The 19,540-nt window shown below is 39.4% G+C and overlaps 2 protein-coding genes across 4 annotated transcripts in view; both read left to right on the forward strand.

Annotated features, from left to right (window-relative positions):
• The window catches only part of GRIP1 (glutamate receptor interacting protein 1), a 391,246-nt gene that overhangs the window by 10,148 nt on the left and 361,558 nt on the right, over window positions 1–19,540 (forward strand). The window lies entirely within an intron of this gene.
• Window positions 2,283–3,556, forward strand: LOC110570571 (histone-binding protein RBBP4-like). The gene is given in 2 exon segments (XM_044915373.1): window positions 2,283–2,319; window positions 2,322–3,556. Coding segments are annotated over 2 exon segments (1,272 nt in total).

Genomic DNA, 19,540 nt, shown 5'->3' on the forward strand with positions numbered 1-19,540 from the left:
TAGGTCTCTTAGTCAAATACTGCCATGGGCTGCTTGAATGGCAGTGGTATTTTGGAGGAATGAGAAAATGGTTTATTTTATCTGTAGATTAGTAAAATGTGTCATGGTCTTCTTTACACTTGGATTCTAAATAGTCATTGAGCATAGCTTTTTTTTTTTTTAAAGATTTTATTTATTTGAGAGAGAGAATGAGACAGAGAGAGAGAGCATGAGAGGGGGGAGGGTCAGAGGGAGAAGCAGACTCCCTGCTGAGCAGGGAGCCCGATGTGGGACTCGATCCCGGGACTCCAGGATCATGACCTGAGCCGAAGGCAGTCGCTTAACCAGCTGAGCCACCCAGGCGCCCTGAGCATAGCTTTTAAGCTGAAAATGTGCTTGCCATGTAATCAGATGATACTAAAATGTATGATTGTTCTGTGGCTTTTTGTTCATTTTCTGTAGGACAAAAATATACTTTGAAAATCACTACATTATAGAGACTGTCAATGGCTTGTGCATTTGGGGGGAAGTATTATATGTCAAAGAAATTCTTTTCCAGAGAGTGAACAAAGTTGTACATGGTCTTTCAGGTTATAGCCCCCAGCATCACCATTCTCTGTGCTTTATGGATAATTGGACCTCTTACATTTCTGTTGTTTATTATTTTACTAGCAATAGATAACCAGGGAAATTTTACATTGGTTGTTGGGATGTGAAGCTATTTTCTAGATCAGTTACTGTTTGTTAAATATGATTCAGAGTATTATTTTTTTATATTTAGAAATAAATTCAGTGTGAGATTAAAAATCTTAAAATCTTAAAAATCTTAGATGCAGGAGGTGCATCTAACTAATAAACTTTTAAAATGTATGCCTAATTTCAGTGCAGTGGTTTGCATTTTGTGAAAACAGGTGCTTCTGAGTCCTGCTGAGTTGGTCTTAGTTTTCATGTTGCTCTTCTGCTGGTGTTGGTATGTGATTCATGAATTTGCAGGTGCGGAAAATAACATTTGATTTGTGAAGCCCCATTTTTGAAATAAAAGTAGGCACATGTCAAATGTAACCAGTATAGAATGTGAAGCCAACAGTGGCCATCTTGCTGATCCTAAAAATTGGATGTAGGTTAACAAAAGAGCTGCAGTGGAGAATTTTATGAGCAATTACAGTTGGGTTAACACTTGTGTTTGTAAACTGTGATCAGCACATGGAAAAATTCATTCCTGCAAGTACGTTGAAGGCATAAACACAAACTTATACTTTGAAAATACTTTGCTGAGTACATGTCATCCTGCCTGGAGTCATGATCACTTTTTAAGGGAGAAGCTGTCAAAATTTCGGGTGAGAAATACAGGTGTTCAGCAGTTGGTTATAAATGTCCACTTTATGGATTTACAGTGGCCTTTCATTATTGACGTAGAGTTGGGGAATTCCCAGCACCTGAGAACTGTTGTTTATGGCTGGTCTTATCTATCAGTACCAAATTTTCATGATTTATAGGGACAAGTACCTCTTTCATTCTTAAAAATCCCAGGAGCACCTGGGTGGCTCAAGTGGTTGGTGCCACATAGGCATCTTCATATTCCAGCACCTGGGACAGTGCCTGGTTGCCTGCCTGGATACACTCTGGGCCATCCATAGATGTTTCTTGCTTAAAAATCTGTGGAGACTGATTCTCGTGAGCCACCCACAGAAACCTACCTCATTACTTTATAGTCATTATTCATGTATCTGAAATAAATAGGAGGTTTAGCAAACAGTACTCTTTGGCTATAAGAACTTGAGTTGGCCATATCTATAATTCTGATACTGTCCCTCTCCCTTCCGCTACCCCAGTAGCATAAGAGAACACAGTTCTAACAACAGATTTTTTTAGATAATCTAAATGCAAAGAAAACAGAAGTGGAAAGGAAGTGTTTATATTTTATATATTTTATAATTATATAATAAAAAATCTACCTTGTATTTTCAACACACTTGTTAATGTGCAGTCTTTTGAGTTTAGTGCATGCTGGGATCTGTGCTAAGTACTTCACATGCATTAGCTCGTTTAATTCTCACAACTCTGTGAGACAGATATTATCATCCTTATTTTCCATAAAACTGGGGCCGAATGAACTTAATTAAATTTCCCAGTGTCATACAATTATCTGAGCTGTTAGATCTTATTACCAAATATTCATTAAACACATACTCTATGCTGGAGCAGGAAACAATAGCGGCTGTGCATGCAGAGCGAGCGCCCATAGCCTCCCCACCCCTCCCGCAATGCTCGACCCCGGGATCCCCCCGGCTTGCCTGCCTGCCATGGCCAACAAGGAAGCAGCCTTTGATGATGCAGTAGAACACATGTGATCAACGAAGAGTACAAAATATGGAAAAAGAACACCCCTTTTCTTTTCGATTTGGTGATGACCCATGCTCTGGAGTGGCCTAGCCTAACTGCACAGTGGCTTGCAGATGTAACCAGACTGGAAGGGAAAGACTTCAGCATTCATCGACTTGTCCTGGGAACACACACGTCAGTTGAGCAAAACCGTCCTGTGATAGCCAGTGTGCGGCTCCCTAATAATGATGCTGAGTTTGATGCTTCACACTACGACGGTGAGAAAGGAGAATTTGGAGGTTTTGGCTCAGTTGGTGGAAAAATTGAAATAGAAATCAAGATCAACCATGAAGGAGAAGTAAACCGGGTGCGTTATATGCCCCAGATCCCTTGCATCATTGCAACAAAGACTCCATCCAGTGATGTTCTTTTTGACTCTACAAAACATCCTTCCAAACCAGACCCTTCTGGAGAGTGCAACCCAGACTTGCGTCTGCGTGGACATCAGAAGGAAGGCTATGGACTTTCTTGGAACCCAAATCTCAGTGGGCACTTACTTAGTGCTTCAGACGACCATACCATCTGCCTCTGGGACATCAGCGCTGTTCCAAAGGAAGGAAAAGTGGTGGATGTGAAGACCATCTTTACAGGACATACAGTGGTAGTAGAAGATGTTTCCTGGCATTTGCTCCATGAGTCTCTGTTTGGGTCAGTTGCTGATGATCAGAAACTTATGATCTGGGATACTCGTTCAAACAATACTTCCAAACCAACCCACTCAGTTGATGCTCACACTGCTGAAGTGAACTGCCTATCTTTCCATCGTTACAGTGAGTTCATTCTGGCCACAGGATCAGCCGACAAGACTGTTGCCTTGTGGGATCTGAGAAATCTGAAACTTAAGTTGCATTCCTTTGAATCACATAAGGATGAAATATTCCAGGTTCAGTGGTTGCCCCACAGTGAGACTATTTTGGCTTCCAGTGGTACTGATCGCAGACTGAATGTCTGGGAACTAAGTAAAATTGGAGAGGAACAATCCCCAGAAGATGCAGAATATGGGCCACCAGAATTGTTGTTTATTTGTGGTGGTCACACTGCCAAGATATCTGATTTCTCCTGGTATCCCAATGAACCTTGGGTGATTTGTTCTGTATCAGAAGACAATATCATGCAAGTGGGGCAAATGGCAGAGAACATTTATAATGATGAAGATCCTGAAGGAAGCGTGGATCCAGAAGGACAAGAGTCCTAGATATGTCTGCACTTCTTGTGATTTTAGACTCCCCCTTTTTTTTCCTCTCAACCCTGAGATTGATTTAACACTGGTTTTGAGACACAGACTTTGTTTGGCTATCCCTCTATGATAGGTACCATCAACAATGTTATTAGCCCAAACAGAGGGTGTTTTCTAAATATTAACTGGGGGACTTGATTCAGTAAAGCCACAGACTTATATTTAAATTTTCTTTAGGAATTTTCTAGTAACAAAGATCTAAAGTAGCCACAAAAAGTGGAATATTATGTGGTTATTTTTCTTCTTAGGCTATATCCCCAAGATTTTCAGACTCCTTTAAGTAAAGGCTAAAGTAAGGAAGGAGTAGAGCCAAGTGAGGTAGGTGTCTGAGCCATGAAGTATAAATACCACAAGATGTCGTTTTTATTCAGGAAATGGGGGAGATTCAAGTCATATAAATTCCTATTCTAAAATTTTCACACCTGACTTTCCAGGATGCACATTTTCCTATGTAGACCAGTCTCCTCTCAGTTTCTTCAGTTAAGTCAAAAAAACTATGTGTTCCTCTTTCCCCCATATATTTTTGTTTGTTAGTGTATTTCTTGAGCTGTTTTCATATTGCTTTCCTTTCTGTGAAATGGTTTTTTAAAAAACTTGGGACCACCAAGTTGTGAAAATGTATGTTTTTACCTGACAGTTATACCACAAGTAGACTGTTCAGTTGAGTTGAGAAGAGTGAATTGATAGCTTGTATTTGTTTTTAAAATTAAGTTAATCCTGGATAAGAATTGCTTCTTCTTCTTCTTCTTCTTCTTTTTTTTTTTTTTAGGAGTTAGTCTTTGACCACTAGTTTGGTACCATCTCTATTTTGGGTGACCTGTTTCACCAGCAGGCCTGTTACTCTCCGTGACTAACTGTGTAAGTGCTTATGATGGAATAAATTGCTTTCCTATATAAAAAATAAAAACACATACTATATGCTGAGAGCTATAAGTGCATCATCTCTCCCAACTGTAGTGCTGGGTGCCTTCCTCCCTCATTCTGCCATTCAAGGGTGCTGTCAGGATGGGAACCTCGGCCCCCCTGACAGGTTGTTGAACTCCTGAGTCATCTTGGATATAATTCCCTGTCTCCAAAGGTAGAAAAAGCAGCAAAATCCTCTGCTGTTATGACTAACCATTTTTGTAATGAAATAAATTTTCTTCTCCATCCTCTTCATTCAGTTATTTTGAACTCAGTTGCACTTTGAACAGGACAGTTTGCTTTACATTCTGGTATAACTTTGTGGCATGTGTGTGTTTCCCCACTAAATTTGAAATTAGGAACTAATGTATATTCACAGCATATTTAGATTGGAAGAAAATGTATTATCACCAAGATGAGCAAACAAATCCAGTCTAGGTTGGGCACCTGGATTAAGCCTTGTTCACTGTCCTTCAACAGCATAGAAGTAGAGCAGGAGGAATGTGAGTATCTGGCCATCTGAATATCTGAATGTGAATGCATGTTGTGTCTGTGATAACCTAAAACTCAAATTATTAGAAGTTAAACTGCACAAAACCAGTGAAGCTATATGAACAACAATGTGAATACAGGCATAAATCTGTCATAAAAAGTAAGAGTTCTCTTAGAGGTTCCAAATAAATCCTTGAATTCATGAAAATTGGAAAAGGATATAGGAATTAGTTTTATTTATGTTCTCTATTACCAAGTCACACATGAATCATATCCCCCTTGCCAAACAAAATAATTGGCTGATGGGAAATATTTCTCAAGTACAGTGAAATTATTTACTATAAAGTATAAATTTTAAGAGTGAATATTATTCTGATTCTTGACAACAGTGATCAAGGAACTCTTAGTGCAGGTTATGTCATTTATATTATCCAGTTTGGACTTCACTTTCAAAGTGTCTTACTTGGATTTTTGTAATTGTCTCAGACGATTAGCTATTTATTCTTTTCATTTGGAAAGTCTCTGTTTTCTTTTTTTAATTTTAATTTTTTTTTCTTTTTAAAGTTGCAAGTTTCCCAAATAATTAGAAATGGCAATACTTTATTAACCTGACAGGGGTCTCTTGATTTGAAATGTAATCTCACGCTTCAGAAATGACCTGATACTACCTGGAATTATGTAATGTTAAGAGCAAAGTATAAGTTTTAAGTTGTATAGAGAAAAATAGTGGTATGTATCATTTTTCAAAATGTAGAATCCATTCTCTTGCTCCGTTAAGACATTTGGTAATTTTTAATTTTAGCAGGTTTTCTCTATTTTTGTATCTTTTTCTTCTCAGAAATCTCATAAAATCCCATTTTCCAACCTCTCCGTCACCATCAAATCTGAATGTTAAGCTCACCGTGGCCTTCAGTTCCTACCTGTCCTTCCCACTTGTCAGAATGTTGCTGACGTCTCATTCTTTCATGAAGCGTCCACTTCCCTGCTTAATCTCCAGGCCCCTCAAGTGCTTGTCTCTCCTGGACTTCTGCCTCACGTGCCTGCCAGTACTTGGCCTTTAGTGCCACCAGACCATCTGTGTTCTTTACTCTGCTCCTAGGCTACTGACATTCCTGGAAGAAAAAGACAATACCACCGTGGAGGCTGGCGATATTACAAACTGAGGAGTTCCAGCCTCAGCTGGGCTTTCAACACTAGTCATCAGTCTTTGCTTTTATCTCTAGTTGCTCTCTTTCCCTTTCCCTGAGCAGTTACTCCCAAATCGTACCTGTCTTCTGAACTCCAAACCTGTTCTTCCCCTCCTAAACACACTCTCAACTGAAGATATAGACTATTTCCGAGTCCTCTGCTCCCCCCATCCCCTCCCAAGTATCTTTTATAAAGAGTTCTATATATACAGCCTGTACTTTCCCATCCCAAAGTACAAAGAAGGTGTTCAGTTAATATTAGACTGATAGAACAATGCCTCGTGGTCCTCCGGATTCCACACCAGAAACTCCACTAAAATTAAGATCACCAGTGATTTCCTGAATGTAGATTTAGTGGTCTTTTTAAAAACTTTTTAAATTTTACTGTTTTTTAAATTATGTTCGGTTAGCCAACATATAGTACATCATGATTTAGTGGTCTTTAAAATGGTGTTAATGTTGTTGATCTTTCTGTAACATTGGTCGTCATTTTGGTTTTTGAGTCTTTCCTTGCTTGGCTTCTATGACCCATTTTCTTCCTGGTTCTTCTTCCCTTTCTTTGATCACCTTCTTCTACTTCTCCCCCTTGTACTCTTGAATGCCCCAGAGTTCAGTCCTGGCTTTTTGCCTTCTCCATCTGTAAACTCTTCTGGGGAAACCTTTGCCTCCTTCTCCTTTGTGGTTTAGATCTCATGAATGAGCACTAGATCCATATTGTGGACTCTCATCTGGATGTTCTATCATCTCAGATTTCAGCGTTTCCTAAACTGAAGTCAGTACCTTATCTCCCACTCCAAACAGGCTTGATCTACTTCCCTTCTCTCTTTTAAAGGCATTGTCCTCTAAAAAGTTGTCCAAAATAGGAAGCTCAAAATCATTCCTCATTCGAGCTTCTCTGAGTTTTTCAGTTATATTTTATCTACTTCATCCACTTCGTACTTCATCTTTGTATTCCCTCTCCACTTAGGCTAGCCCATAGTTAGAGCTTAATAAATGTTTAATTTTATTTTATTTCACACCAAACTGTAGACAACTAGAATAGTGGATTCCAAGGGACATATCTATCTTCAACTTTGATGTATATATTAATATTTAGGCCTACTAGAAAGATACTTGGCAGTTTATGATGCCTCGAGGCTAAAATTTTTCTGAGGTATTCTATTAGTGTCATAGTACTTTCAGTTCATGATTTTGACCTTGTTCATTAAAAGCAAAGTGGGTAGCTCAAGTCTCAAGGACCTGTGTAGCTGGAAATATTAGCTTGGGGTCTAGAATTCAATAACCATTGATTGCTCAGTCCAAAGCAGTTTATTGTTGATATCTTTCCCTAAAATGGAATCAATTATTCTTGCCTATACATTTTTATTAATGGACTGGCTATTTGGATTAGAATAATGAATTGAAGTATAGTGGCATATTGAAAGTATGAAAAATAAAGTGTTTTTCACTTTAAAATGTTGATCTAATATATCACAAAGTATATCAGAGGAAGTTAGTGAAGAAAGGCAATAGAGGTAATGAGAACATTTAATTGATTCTAAATGGTAGCTCTAAACATTGTTTACATTTAACATCAAAGAAAATTATTTTTTATAGGACAGAAACTTTTTTGCTTACGACAGTTTTTAATTGACCAAAATGATTAGTTTTTTCATGTTCTTTGTAATTTTCATTCAGTTTTTCTTGAAACCATTACAATAACTATTTTCTCACAGAAAATAAATTAAAATGAAATTATGAGAGGTTTAGGTTCAGAAGAGGAGTAATGTAGATTGCATCATTTTGAACAAAATAAAGACTAAACAACCTTTGGAGTGCAAATTTCAAATTTAAGGACACATTTAAATGGTTAATAGAAAAGAAATGTCACTTGCCAATAAACAGAAAATTAATTATGAATCATTCTTAGCTATTTCTATAGTTCAGCCTGTATACTATAGTTTGATAATAAGCATTGCAATAATGATAGCTTTATTTTATTTTAGAATTTTACAATGCTTTTATACACATTTTACTTTGTGGCCCTTTTAGCAATCTTGTAAGTTGATAAATCAGCTGTTATTATTGTTACTCCCCATTTTGTAGATGAGGAAAAAAAGCACTGGAAAATTAAATGGCTTGATCATTGTCGCACAAACAATGAGTTGTGGTACTCCTCTTAATTCATCTGTTTCCAAATCTTTTGGGCTTTTCTACTGTCCTGAATGGACTTGAGCTCTTTTTTTTTTTTTTTTAAAGATTTTATTTATTTATTTGAGAGAGAGAATGAGAGAGAGCACATGAGAGGGGGGAGGGTCAGAGGGAGAAGCAGACTCCCTGCCGAGCAGGGAGCCCGATGCGGGACTCGATCCCGGGACTCCAGGATCATGACCTGAGCCGAAGGCAGTCGCTTAACCGACTGAGCCACCCAGGCGCCCCTGGACTTGAGCTCTTTGAAACAGGCTATCCTGTCCTATTTATCTTCCTGTGCCTGGAACATAGCAGGTGCACAGTGTATTTGTTGAATAGTAGCCCATACTAGAATGGAATTTCAACTGTCAGTGCCTTAAAGATTCTTGCTACTCAAATACAGTATTGTATCAACTTAAGAGAATTATGCTGTGCACTTGAAAAAATTGACAGTGCATTTTTAATGTCCTATAAAGTACTTTTTATAAATTGAGAGTTGTCATGGGAAACATAACAAAGAGGCAGAGGATAAGTATTTTATTATTAATCTATCTGGGGTTAATTCCATTCTATTAGTTATCTATTGCAGCATGACAAATTACCCCAAAATATAGCAGCTCAAAACAGAAAACATTTATTATATTATAGTTCCTGTGAGTTGGAAGTCTTGGTGCAGCTTAGCTCAGTGCTTGGGCTCACTGTGTCTCATAAGGTTGTGATCAAGGTTTAGACCTGGGCGGTAGTCATCTCAAGTCTGGGTAGGGGGAGGACCCCCCTCTAAGCTTACTTATGTGACTGTGGTCTCAGGCCCTTGCTGGCTATTGGTTGGAGACATCAGTTTTTCCCACGTGGGTCTCTCCACTAAGTAGCTCAAACGTGGCAGCTGGTTTCCCTCAGAGCAAGTGAGCCGAGAGAGAGAGAGAGCGAGAAAGGGCAAGCAAGACAAAAGCCACAGTCTCATTGTAACTTAGTCTTGGAACTAACAACCCATCACTCTTGCTTTCTGTTTATTAGAAGAGAGTCACTGGGTCAGCCCAAGCCCAAGAGGATGAGATTACAGCAGATTGTGAATACTATGAGGTCAGAATCGTTGGGGCCATCTTCGGGCTGGGTGCCACATTTATATTTAATGGTGTTGCTCAAATAGAATAAATCAGAAGAAATAAAATTCCAACAGACTGACCTCCACCTTGTCCAAACTTTTTAAGGAAAAAGTTATAGAAACCCAACTCAAACTGGCTGCAGTTATTCTCCCTTCGTTTTTTAAAAAAGATTTTATTTATTTATTTGAAAGAGAGAGAGCACAAGCAGGGGGAGTGGCAGAGGTAGAGGGAGAAGCAGGCTCCCGCTGAGCAGGGACCCTGATGCGGGGCTCGATCCCAGGACCCTGAGATCATGACCTGAGCCGAAATCAAGAGTCGGACACCTAACTGACTGAGCCACCCAGGAGCCCTTGACTTTAGAGTTTTAACTAGTAAGTTTTAAAAGAAAGTCATATCGGGGAGGGTGTGTGCTGTGGTGAGCTCTGTGAATTGTGCAAGACTGTTGAATCTCAGATCTGTACCTCTGAAACAAATAATGCAATATATGTTAAGAAAAAAAAAAGAAGAAGAAGGTAGCGGGAGGGGTAGAATGAAGCGGGGGAAATCGGAGGGGTAGACGAACCATGAGAGACGATGGACTCTGAAAAACAAACTGAGGGTTCTAGAGGGGAGGGGGGTGGGAGGATGGGTTAGCCTGGTGATGGGTATTAAGGAGGGCACGTTCTGCATGGAGCACTGGGTGTTACACACAATGAATCATGGAACACTACATCAAAAACTAATGATGTAATGTATGGTGATTAACATAACGTAATAATAAAAAATAAAAAATAAAAGAAAAAATAAAAGAAAGTCATATACTTGAAGAAGCAGGCTTATTTTAAATAAATGTTGTTGAGGTCGATAGCAAAACCAAAGCTCATTTGTCTGACTTGGCGAAGTTTCCACCTGTGGTTCCATGAAAAAGGGGCCCTGCCCAGCATGAGCATGACTGTGGGCATCTTGTCTTCCTAGCCCCAGGAGGACACCTGGGAGTCAGTATGTCCTGGAGAGCCACCAACTAAGGTTCTCACCACTCTCCTTCCAGCAGCAGCAGCTTGCAGGCTGGATATTTGGTGGGGAGACTGTTCCAGCAACATTCATTCTTGAGTTCTCATTTCTAGACCTTGTGTGAGGCATGGGGGATGCTGAGAAAAACAGAACATGGTCCATGTCCATGTGTGATTTAGAGATAAATGACATCTGCGCTTGGGTTTGGGGGAAGAAGAAGGCAGTGGCTTATCTGGTCCTGGGTTGAAAAGCCACAAGGGTAAACTTGGCTTCTGAAACCATCCATAGCCCTCCTGCTGCCTGCTGGTTGCCACCTGGCTCACATGATGATGTGTTTTCCAGGCCTGCCCAACAGTGAAGGACTGATGGCCTCCATGTGTCTCAGGCGTTTGCCCATGTGCCAGTTTTATTTTGCGAAACATGGTTATCATATCTATCCTCCAGCATGGATTTAGGTTTCTCCCCTGCAACACCCATCCCCAAATTCCCAGTTTTCTTCACCTTCCTCCCAGCTCTTGTCCCAGTCAAAAAATTATCATCTCAATACCAAAACTTAGATCATTTGTTAAACCAAATTGCTTTCTTTTTAAAATTCACAAGGTGTATGATTTTCTGATAACCCACAGTATTATGGATGAGTTTTTGTTTTGGTTTGGTTTTTTGTTTGTTTGTTTTTGCTTATTAACCACAATAAGCCTTTAAATGATGGGATTTCAGGGAAAGTAGGAGAGAACATTTTGGACTGGATTGCTTTATTGAATTTTGTTTCTAAGCATATCCTATTTAGATATGAAGAAATCCCACTTTGATATCTACTCTGATATGGGGATTTGCAGCCTCTCCTATCAGAAATAGTCCCATTTCCTAAACCTTCTTCTTCCACCCTTACTTAGCTTTCTTCTACTTTCCTTTTCTTATATCTAACTTCTTTGGAGTTTGAGGCCTATACTGACTTAGTAGAATATTAAATAGTCAGCATAAGTCAATAGAGATATGAAGTTGGCATTAAAATCAGCCTTCAGATGTGATAATAAAGACAGCCAGAACATGGAAGGTAGAGATAGCCCCACTATGCTAGGCTGGTTAGACCTCACTAGAAACATTCTGTTTGCTTTGGGGAAATGTGGGCAAACTAAAGCACCGCCAGAGAAGAATGACATGAAACACATGTATAGACTGGCTAAAAGAACAGAATGTGTTTACCTTAGTCAAGAGGAGACTTCGCAGAAAAATAGCAGAGAGGAGGTTGGAGGTACAGTAACGCTACCATGTGCAACCCAGGAATTTGCTTTGTGTGGCCTTTAATGAAAAACAAGGCTAAAATCAATGAGTAGCTTTGAGGAAAGATATTTTTTTGGAAAGCATTAACACTTCTTTTCTGTGACTACTGTTAGCAATGTGACAGAAGGGATGTATGAATAAAGAAGCTGGATGGAAAATAGCTTATCTATTATGTGCTAACTCCAGTCGGTTGATGGAATATGGTTCCAATAGTGCCGTCATTTTGAGCATAGACATAGAAGTAAAATGACCCTGGCTTTGAATGCCAGCTCAGCCCCTTCCAACACTGTGACTTAACATCTGATTCTCAGCGCCTACATCTCTAAAAGGGGAATAATAGTAGGTACCTACCTCGCTGGGGATATAAAGGAGATAAGCCGTAGAAAGCAGTTGGTACCGTGCCTTACACATGGTAAGTGATAAATGTTAGCGTTGTGAAAGATTGTGAGGTCAAAGAAAGAAAGATTATGAGATATTAGGTGGGAAAGCAAAGCTGATCAATTAGTGATGTCTGTCATGGGAGTGAAAGAAAGTAGGCCATATATTTATCATCTTTGGGGTATAGTCAAATGAAATGATCATTTCTACTCAATCCTTGTATTTTATTTTTTACGTTACATAGTTTTCTTCTTACAACCTAAAAAATAAATTAGAGGGAACATTAGCTTAAATCAGGGAGCTTCTGCCATGCATCTTCCCTTTCTTTCCTTCCGTCTTTTATTGTATATCATAAGTTTTAAAATATGACAATTATATGGAAAGAAAATACACTTTTTCTACCATTCTGTTAACCTTGCTAGTCTTGCAGTGTGAATGAAGTGGAGGGAAATACACTTTACAATGCACAATGAATGAGCCTATGTTTCCTAAGTGTCTTAGTTCTACTGTAGATTAGATATTTAGAAAGAATCTGAGGAAAATCAAATGTTAAAGCAAGCTGTCTTTTACCAAATCTAATATATCTTATCTGAATGTACTGTTCTTATATTTGTATTGAACTCAAAATAGTGTTTGTTCACACTTTAGGATATGAATAGTTACTTAGACTCTACTTGGAGTACCTTATCTTAAGAAGAAAACTGTAAAATTGATGTATTGGCCATGAATCTTTAACACTACCTATTGTATGTTGTCAAGAACATTACTAAGGAAATAAAGATGTGTCATTAAAGGAGGTAATGTTTCAAGGTTATCTCCCTGAATGTTGAATAACTCCTAGAAAGCTAAGCACAGCCACTTCTATATAGATGGCTTCCAAGAGGAAAGTGTCATTGCTCCTGAAGATAGCACTGGTCTAGGGGATGGATGTATTTTCCTAAGATATGAATAAGAGAGAATAGCTGGATTATAACATAGAAATGAATTACTCACTTTTTCCCACCACAACATAATGATCAAGAAACAACGCATCCGGGCGCCTGGGTGGCTCAGTTGGTTAAGCGACTGCCTTCGGCTCAGGTCATGATCCTGGAGTCCCTGGATCGAGTCCCGCATCGGGCTCCCTGCTCGGCAGGGAGTCTGCTTCTCCCTCTGACCCTCCTCCCTCTCATGCTCTCTGTATCTCATTCTCTCTGTCTCAAATAAATAAATAAAATCTTTAAAAAAAAAAAAAAGAAAGAAAAAGAAACAACGCATCTGTATCTATTAACTTACTTACCCTTCAGCTTAGAAACGTGGCAAAGTACTATTAATTCAAAGAAGTAATATGGTCCTTCGATTAAATCTTAGACTCTAGGTTGAGAACTAATCAGAATCCTGGATCCTCTACTTAATTGATGTTTAACCTTGTCAAAGTGTGTGACCTTTTCTAAGCATCTCTAGGTTCCCCCTCTATAAAATGGGGACAAGTTGACTGTTGACTCTTGTGGAGATTACATTAGATCAGTAGCAATGCTGTTATCACAGGGACTGCTGCATGGGAAGCCATAAGAGTAACTATCATTATTAATAGTCAATACTGGTTGAAGAGTCAAGAGCCCTGGGTTCTGAACTCATCTTAATACTAACTAGCTGTGCAATTTGGGGAAGTTTTTATCAGTTCTCTGGACCTTCATTTCCTTAAAGAAATTGATTGAATTATTTTGAGTAGTACTTCCAATTCTAAAATACTATCCTGGTTAGCAAAAGCACTTAAAAATTCAAAGTAAAAAAGCCTCCACTATTCCTAAGTGGTGGTTAATTTTCCCATCTTAAACATTTCCTTTTGTAAGGGAAAGACGTTTTGCTTTTCCCCACCTCTATTTTCCCTAGGAATTTCATTGCCTCTAGTTCAAGGGAAAGGTGTTAAAAAGAAAATTAACACCTTGTTACTGTGTGAACACTAACTTCTCTTTATTACTCACTTTAAAATAGCTCATTGTTAATGGGCTTGGAAATCCTGTCTCAATCCAGATTGTTAATATTCCTCTAGCAAACATAAACCTATCCATTTTTAAAGTAAGCTTTTTATTAAAGTCTAACATTCATATAGAAAAGTATACCAATTAAAAACTCACAACTTGCTGAATATTTATGAAGTGAACACCCATGTAACCAGCACCTAGATCAAGAAACAACATTTCCAGCACCTCAAGATCTCCTTCATGTGCCCTTTCCAGTCACTAACTCCTGTCCAGGATTAGCCACTATCCTGATCTGCACCATTGTAGATGACTGTTGCATGTTTTTGAAGTTGATGTAAACGAAATCAAATGGCAAGTAGTCATTTCTATTGAGGACATAGCTTGGAGTAGAACTGCTAGTGCATTGTGTCTGCATGTGTTCAGCTTTAACCGATCCTGCCAGTCTTCAAAAATGGTCCCACTAATTTATACACTTGTCCCCTAACCCCAGCAGGAAGTGAGAATTCCATTTCTGATTATCTGTCTATTTTAAAACCACATTTCGTAAAGCAGGCTACTGTCTTGAATTAGGTGTACGGATTTCTTCCCAACACCTGTACCCTCCACTTCAGGTGATGATACACTCTGGTTGGCCCTGGACAAGACCTGGAGGTACCAAGTTTATACTGCTCTCTTTGCATACTTATTATTAGTGCTCCCTTTACTTTCAAATTGTCCAGGGTTATGGAGGGATGAAAATGTCCTAAAATTAGATTGTAGAGATGGTTGCAGAACCCTATGACCATAATCTAAAAAAAGTAATAATTGAATTGTAGACTTTATATGGACAGATTTTATGGTTTGTGAGTTATATCTCAATAAAGCTGTTTTGAAAAATTGTCCCAGTTTGGATGGTAAATTATGTGGTCATCCTGCTTGACCCCATTTTTGCCATTTGCAAACAAGTTTTAAAGAGAGAAAAAGGAAAAAAAAAAAAAAACAGAATGAGTCTGGCTGCTTCTTTTAGGAAAAAAAACCCAAAACCCTCCCTGGCATGGGTTTTGAAGCATTTGCTAGCAAGAGGCACCATCCAAAGCGAAGGAAAATTGATTATGTTACACCAATCCATTAAGCTACCTTTTTGAAAGAGGAATCCTTCCACTTGTATTGAATTTGTTTTGTAATTTATCAAAAAAAAAAAAGAGAGACTTTTGAAATAAACATGTCTCACAAGTTTTTCCATAAGATCAAAAATTTTAATTAAAACTCTCACATCTCTGTCACTATTGCTGAGTAACAAACCCCCCCAGAAGTCAGTGGTAAAAATCGCTGTCTTACCATGCTCTTGGATTCCATGGGTCAGGGATTCAGGGGCTCAAGCAGAGATGGCTGTGTACTCTGCTCTCTGAGGCCTCAGCTCATTGCTGGCTGGGACCTTGGCTCAGCTGCCAGCTGGAAGACATACACATGGCCTCTCCCTGTGGGTGAATTGGGGCTTTCTCACCGTGTGGCAGCTGGGTTCCAAGAGGATGCATCCCTAGAGGGCAAGGTGGAAGTTTATGGCATTGTAGGATTTGGTCTCAGAAGTCACCTAGAGTCACTTTTGCCATACTCTGTTGATTAGGTTTGTCACAAAATTCTGTCCAGATTCCGGGGGGAAGGACAAAGACCTCCTTACCTGATGGGAGGGGTGTCAAGGTCACAGCATATTAAGAACATGTAGAATGGGAGATGCTGTGGGGTGCAGCTTTGGAAAATAGGCCTCCCCTTTTATCTGGATCTTCCCTTTCCTTCACTGCAGTTGTTCCTGTCCTGCTCAATTTGGATTTCACCCCCAGTAGTTTCTCCTCGGTATGGGGTCCTGTCCAGGAAGGGAGCCCTGGCCGGATTGGATGCAGAAGTTCACAGAGGCTAACTGTTCCTGACCGTGTAGGCCTTGCCATGGATCCCTTGCCCTCACTGGCTGTTGGATTGGGCAGCTTCAGCCACTGTTATTAAATTGGCCTGCAGTATTCTCTAGCAAATACCTACCTGTTGGCTCTTTGTGGGTTTTCTTGTTCTCGGATTCATCAGAGACCTTTATGCTTATCTCTGCTTCTCCTGCACGGATGCTATTATTGTGCGTCTTGGTGCTTTGTCACCAGCTTGGAATCTGGAGTTTTTGAGCTACCTCATTTCCTAATTTTGTGTAAATATTGTCCCTCGAGTTTTGTCTTGGATGTTAGTTACTCTGTTCTGATGTGGGGATTTGGGAAGGTCCAAAATTGTGCTGCCCCATTCCCACCATTTTACCAGAACTGACCCAGGATGATCTTTTAAAAATGTGACACCACTGCGTAAAACCCTCCAATGGCATCCCACTGCAACCAGAATAAAACGCAGATGTCCCCCCTCATGCACTGGGCACATCAGGCTCTCACTGGTCCCTCTGTGCTTTCAGCTGCCAGTCCTCCTCTATCGCCTGTGCTCGGGAATGGCTGATCCAGGTTCCCTGATTATATGAGAACTGTCATGATCTGTGAGCTGCTTTGTCTTGTGGGCCTCAGCCTCCTGAAAAGCCTTCCCGTCTCTGATAGTCTTTGATTCAGTAAACCTGTGACATTCATGAGGCATATGGCCAGGGGGCCTTCTTGTTTCCACAGATTCACAAATACTGTAATGCATAATTTCTTCCATAAAATGCGGTAAAGTGTAACTGAAAAATTTAAGTGACCTCTTCATGTTTCTTTGAATGCAACACTAAAATCATTTCTAAAGCCTTTCAAATAAATTCAGCCACTAAAATAAATGCTACACTACATTACACAAGCTTTTTATTTTCAAGCAGTCCTTATTATTCCCCTTGATGCCCTGTGGTTTGACAGATAGTCCAGCCTCATTGGAAAACCTTCTGTACTGACCAAATGGGAAAGACCAACTGTCCTTGGGTACTTAAAGGTGGTATCACTTTTTCCTCTTTGAAATTATATGTTAACCGAGGTATTTCCTTCAAATACAGCTCTTGATCTTTACTGAACAAGGTATCCCAGTCTATCCCTCTTCTCCTCTCTGAATTCCTTTGCTTCCAGAGCAACAGGGTCAGCTGATGTGCTCCCCTGTCAGCCTCACACCGGAGAGAGCTTTCCTCACATTACCAAACTGACTCTGTCTGGAGCTGAGGTCCATTCAGACCCTGCTCTCCTGTCTTGGATGGTGTGGGACACAGTCTGCAGCTGTCCATGGATTCTCATTTCCTTTTCTTCTGTCAATTAAAGTTTTCACTGATGAGCAATTTTGACACCTACCGAATACTATGAAACTACATCTAGAAATACGGTAGCAGCCCTGCATGGAAAATTCGGCTTTTTGTTCCTTCATTTATCTCCTGCTTATGTTTTTCTGCAAAAGATTCTTATCTTTATTGGGTGACTTAACTTTCTTTTCTTTTCTCATAGGTAATACAATCTGCGCAACAATTCAGAAAAATGATATTGGCCCACTGCTGGGTGGTAGGGCTCATGGTTTCATACTAGCCTTATGAACTATTTCCTCTGGAAAAAAAAAATTCCATCACTTTACCATTTTATGATATGCTTTTGTGTACCAAGTACCTTGTATCCCATTGATCTCATTTATTTTCCACTCTAATCCTGCCATGTAGCTGATCAGTGTAGATGAGCCAAAGGAAACTAAGGCTCAGAAAAGTTAAACAAAAACAAAACTGGTTTTCTTCCAGGTCTGTTATATCTAATGCTAAGCCTCCTTACTGCTCATGCTAATGTTGTGTGGGAGGGGGTATCTATTTTATCTATCTGATTTGTTTTTGGACAGAGAGCAGCACTATCCAATAGAAATCTAATATGAACTACAAATGCAAGTCACATTCATGATTTTATATTTCACCGTAGCCACGTTTTTAAAAGCCCAAAGAAACAGGTGAAAATAACTTTAATGATATATCTTATTAAACTAATGTATCCAAAATAGTATCATTTCAACATGTAATCAATATAAAAATTGTTGGGATACCTGGGTGGCTCAGTTGGTTAAGTGTCTACCTTCGGCTCAGGTCATGATCCCAGGGTCCTGGGATCAAGTCCCGCGTCGGGCTTCTTGCTCAGTGGGGAGCCTGCTTTCCCCTCTGCCCGCCACTCCCCCTGCTTGTGCTTTCTCTCTCTAATAAATAAATAAAATCTTTTATATATATATATATATATATATATATAAATTGTTAACAAGCTATTTTCCATTCTGTTTCAGGGGCAATCCTTCCAAATTTGGTATGTATTTTTCACTGACAATATGTTTCCAAGAGGACTAGCAACATTTCAAATGCTCATTAGCTATCAGTGGCTAGTGGCTATTGTATTATATTGTGCAGAGAAAGGGAAGGAGGGAGAAAGAAAGTAATAATGTATAAAATAGTATACAGTGTGAAACAAGACTCTCTACACTTCTAATTCTCAACTCCTCAATCTTCCTCCTCAAAGAGGGGAACACAGTTTCTGATGTACTTTTCAGTTATCCTATACATTAGGTACATTTTTCTTTATTTTTTTACATAAATAAAGACACACTGTACACACTTCTATATTTTAGTGTTCTTTTTCACTAATCGCTATATTTTGAAGATTTTTCCTTAGTGGTTTAAGTGTGTATGGTTATATATGTGTGTAGGTATGTGTGTGTGTTCAATTAAATTTAATAAATATTTATTGACAAGCCACTATGTTCCACACACTTTGCAAGGCCCTTGGATTGCATCAGCGGACAAAACTGATAAACACCCTTGCCTTTGGATTTTCCAGTTTAGAGGAGTGAGACAATAGATACCTAAATAAACTATATAGTGTGTTAGAAGGTAGTAGTACTATGAAAGAAAGAAAAGGAAAAATTGCGGGGCCCGAGTTTCCATTTCAAATACGGTGTTCAGGGTACACCTCATTAAGAGCTTTGTTCAGGGCCTTGAAGGAGGCGGATAAATTCACGGGTAAACCTGGGGAAGGGTTTCCCAAGCAGAGGGAGGGCCATGCAAAGGCCCAGATGGGACTGGAGTGAAGTGGGAGAGGGAGCACGGGGGTGGATGAGGTCAGATTTTGATGGCAGTGGATCTTGTCTGCTCTGTAGGCCACTGTACCCATTGGGACCCTTGCTGTAAGTGTGAGGAGGTTTGCTGTGTTCTAATAAGCAGCCACAAAGCATTTTGATATATGGATGCACCATTATTTATTTACCAGTGTCCCTATTGAGAGGGACACTTAGGCTGTTTCTGGTCTGTTTTATATTCTAAACAATGACACAGTACACCTCCTTGAATCTACATCTTTTTTGCTCATGTGTGTGAAATTACATAGAGAATAAATTCCTTGTAATGGAATAGCTAGATGAGGGAATGCTTATTTTTAATTTTCCTAGATATTGCCAAATTGGCCTCTAAAGAAGTTGTACAAATTTATACTCCCATCCACAATACATGAGAGTGCTTGTTTTCCTATTACCACATAGCAGTTAATCAAC

The sequence above is a fragment of the Neomonachus schauinslandi genome, chromosome 5 (genome assembly GCF_002201575.2).
Source record: "Neomonachus schauinslandi chromosome 5, ASM220157v2, whole genome shotgun sequence".
Lineage (NCBI taxonomy): Eukaryota > Metazoa > Chordata > Mammalia > Carnivora > Phocidae > Neomonachus > Neomonachus schauinslandi.